A 3,234-nucleotide genomic window follows, 5' to 3' on the forward strand; every position below is an offset into this window, starting at 1 on the left:
TGCGATTGTTATATTGAGGTAACTCCATCTTTCCGAAAAATGTACAATGTGTGATAGTGGGAGCTGAATATCTACTATAGAGGGAGATATGATTATGGGGCCCCATGGTCACCTCTGTCAGGTGCATCACATCTTCTCTACGATATTCCTGTGTTGGGACACAATTATATATATTTTTAAGGCAGAGTTGTCTTTGTGTAGATGATGGTTGTAATAACTTCTGCCCGCAGCTTTCCATGTCCTGAGCTTTCTGATGGCAGTTAGAGTAGGACATGATGGTGACCTGTGCAGCCCTTGTCTGTGGGATTCCTACAAGCTTTAATCATTGAGTTACGAGGAGGCCTATGATCTGTACATGAGATTTTACAATAGATGATAGAGTTAGGTTCCAGTGTCGGGGTTAATATGGGTGTAAAGTGTCTTAGGTGTGACCTTTATACCATGGACACTAATGTCTAATGTTCATATCCTACATTTATGGAGGTAATAAAACATGTCTGTAACACTCATTTTCTTTTTTTACTTTTAGTACGAAGGTTGAAGAGAAACATCGTGCTAGAAAGGATTGAGATGGAGGTGGTGGAGAGAACAGTGGAAGATGTCATCGGAGCGGAGGAGGAGGTGGTGGTGGAGCGCATAATAGAGCATAACAGCAGAGTGGAGGAGGTGGTGGTGGAGCGAATTGTAGACAATGTCATCAGAGCGGAGGAGGAGGAGGTGATGGACCGGATAGCAGAGGATTTTATCAGAGAGCCGGAGGAAAATGAAGAGTTGCTGAAGCTTATATTGGAGGATGCCATCAGAGTCGCAGAAGAGGAGGGTGTGGAGGTTGAGCAGATATTAGAAGAAGTCATCAGAGCCGCAGAGGAGGAGGACGTGACAGAGCAGAAAGAGGAGGATGTCATCAGAGTAGAGCAGGACGTGTTGCTGAGGCAGATATTGGATGATGTCATCAGAGTTGCGGAGGAGGAGGGAGAGGATGTAGAGCGGATACTGGAAGATGTCATCAGAGCGGCCGAGGAGGAGGAGGTGATGGACCTAAGAGTGGAGGATGTCAGAAAGGTGGTGGAGGAGGAGAATGTGCAAGAGCACATAGTTGTGGATGTCATCAGAGTGGAGGAGGAGAATGTGCTGGAGCATGGAGTAGAGGATATCATCAGAGCGGAGAAGGAGGAGGTGGACCCAAGAATGGAAGTTGTCAGCAGAGCGGCGGATGAACTGAAAGACCTAGAAGTTAAAGGAGCAGAAGTTGATATGAGGAGGAGGTGAGTGTGGACTCCAAAGGTTACATTATGGATATATATAACAATGTCAACACAATGTCTGTAGGACAAGGCACAGGACAATATTCTGGTACAGAACCTTATCCTCTTATCACATGGAACTGATTTGTTTTCTTTTTTATTTCTCATTAGGAACAGACGTCGCTGGTGGATCCCCAAATGCCTTAGGAGACGTAACAAGTGAGTAATACTTTACTTTTAATCTACCTGCAACTGTCACTAGGGGGCGCTCACTGCAGGGATATGGAAACATGCAGTTTTCCAGGGGTTAGGGGCTATATAGGCCCTAGCATCCTATACATTGTTTCCAATGTAGTAAATATGTTGATAATAAATTCTGTCTTTTCACAGCAGCAAACAAGAAAAGAGAGGCAGCAGCGAGGAGAGCAGAAGACCCTGCAGGTAAGTACAAGTCTGCTATGTTATGTCTAATAGAGATAATGGTAGAAGTGACCCCACCAGGAGCCCCCTGTAACCTCAGCCTCCTCCTGACCGTCTAGGTCTCTTCATGAGTCCCTGCTGTCGCTACAGTCACATTTACCCTTCTCTTCTTCTCTTACCCTTCTCCTGCAGATTCCTCAGATTTGTCTGCTGTGGTGCCAGTGAAGATGCAATTGAATAAAGTTAAAATGAGAATGACATCAAGTGGATAAGAGCACTCCATCCTGCTGGCACCCCACGGGCTGACCGACCTGAGCCCTTTCATCATCGGGGACATGGTACGCCACATGGACATTTCCCAATATGCTGACATACCTCAACAAGAGACCCAGAGGCAATCTCACTGTCTGGATCACCCATGGCAGCCGCGGTTCCATCTCAGGCTGCTGGCGTACCTGATGTGGCTAACAGCGCTCTTCACCAAAGCAACTGCAGTCTTTCCTCGAGTGTGCGTCGAGTTCCCGCTTGCAATGATGTTGGGTGGTCCTGCTGCCTACGTCTGCTTACCACCGCAGGAACGACTTGCTGCCCTACAGGAACTCATCCTCTGCTGCACCTGTTCTTCTTATTCTCCCTGCTGTGCCACCATGAAATCCTCTGACATGGCCAGAAGAGTTTGGAACTCTTTTGGGCTGCTGGAGTGGAATGCAACCACGTCGCCTGGAAGTACAAGCCATGTCAGGACGACAAGATACCAGAGGTCGTCCATGAAGCAGTAATTTCCAGGCGAGGCTCTGTGTCACCTGAGAACCTGGCAGTGACCGTGTCCAGCAACAGCAGGTCTCCTATCACCATTGCTGAAGTACAGTCCTCAGCCGCAGTCACTATCACCGTGATTCTAGTAGTGCACCTGACTCCTAGTGTTTGAGTTACCACTGCGAGTCCTGATCTGGAGCTTCTCAATCCCAGGTTCCAGCAACATCTTTTCCTGCTGCACCTACTGTGCCAGTCGCTGCAGAGGATCCTCTGGCTGCTGCAGCCAAAGTTCCTGCAACCTGTATTCAGATGGCACCAGAAAATGTTAAGAAGGTGGTGCAAGCCTGCGGTATTCTTAACAACTTTGTTTGGATCCGCAATGGTGCTTCAGATGGAGACCTGGAGGGACAACATCCAACAGTGTCTATCCCCCTGGACAACATTATCCATGGACGACCAGGACCATGGACTTTGTCCATGAGAAGTTTGCCTCCCACTTTTATTCCGCGGAGGGTGCCATTCCCAGGGAGATAGATGCTATTAGTGGATGTTGAGTCTCTCAAATATTAGATTAGCTTTTTTATTATTTTCTAATTTATTGTTTTGGATAGTTTAGTGTAGGGACTCGCAATAGATGGGGCCCCTTGACGAGGGTTGCGAGCTTAAAACTTATTTGACCCATTTTAATTGTAGAATTTTGGCCAACAAGATGAGTCAAAAGAGTTAACCAAGACCTCATCATTTACATACATTAATAAAATGTATGTATACATTAAGTTGTCTTGTGTGATTTTTGCAAGTTTAATAATATACA

The 3,234-nt window shown here is 46.6% G+C and overlaps 1 protein-coding gene across 1 annotated transcript; it reads left to right on the plus strand.

The window, feature by feature from the left end:
* The first annotated feature begins 522 nt into the window (after positions 1-522).
* LOC140066101 (uncharacterized) lies at positions 523-2,149 on the plus strand. The gene is made up of 4 exons (XM_072113648.1): positions 523-1,265; positions 1,416-1,463; positions 1,635-1,685; positions 1,857-2,149. Exons 1-4 carry the CDS (start codon positions 571-573, stop codon positions 1,903-1,905), a joined length of 843 nt encoding a protein of 280 aa, XP_071969749.1. The 5' UTR covers positions 523-570; the 3' UTR covers positions 1,906-2,149.
* Positions 2,150-3,234: the final 1,085 nt, after the last annotated feature.

Source organism: Engystomops pustulosus, chromosome 6, assembly GCF_040894005.1.
Source record: "Engystomops pustulosus chromosome 6, aEngPut4.maternal, whole genome shotgun sequence".
Taxonomy (NCBI): domain Eukaryota; kingdom Metazoa; phylum Chordata; class Amphibia; order Anura; family Leptodactylidae; genus Engystomops; species Engystomops pustulosus.

Excerpts from the sequence above, each read along its gene's own strand:
- LOC140066101 (XM_072113648.1), top strand. The coding sequence starts at position 571 with ATGGAGGTGGTGGAGAGAACAGTGGAAGATGTCATCGGAGCGGAGGAG. Across the intron at positions 1,266-1,415 it reads GAAGTTGATATGAGGAGGAG|GAACAGACGTCGCTGGTGGA; the intron begins GTGAGTGTGGAC and ends ATTTCTCATTAG. Across the intron at positions 1,686-1,856 it reads GAGAGCAGAAGACCCTGCAG|ATTCCTCAGATTTGTCTGCT; the intron begins GTAAGTACAAGT and ends CTTCTCCTGCAG.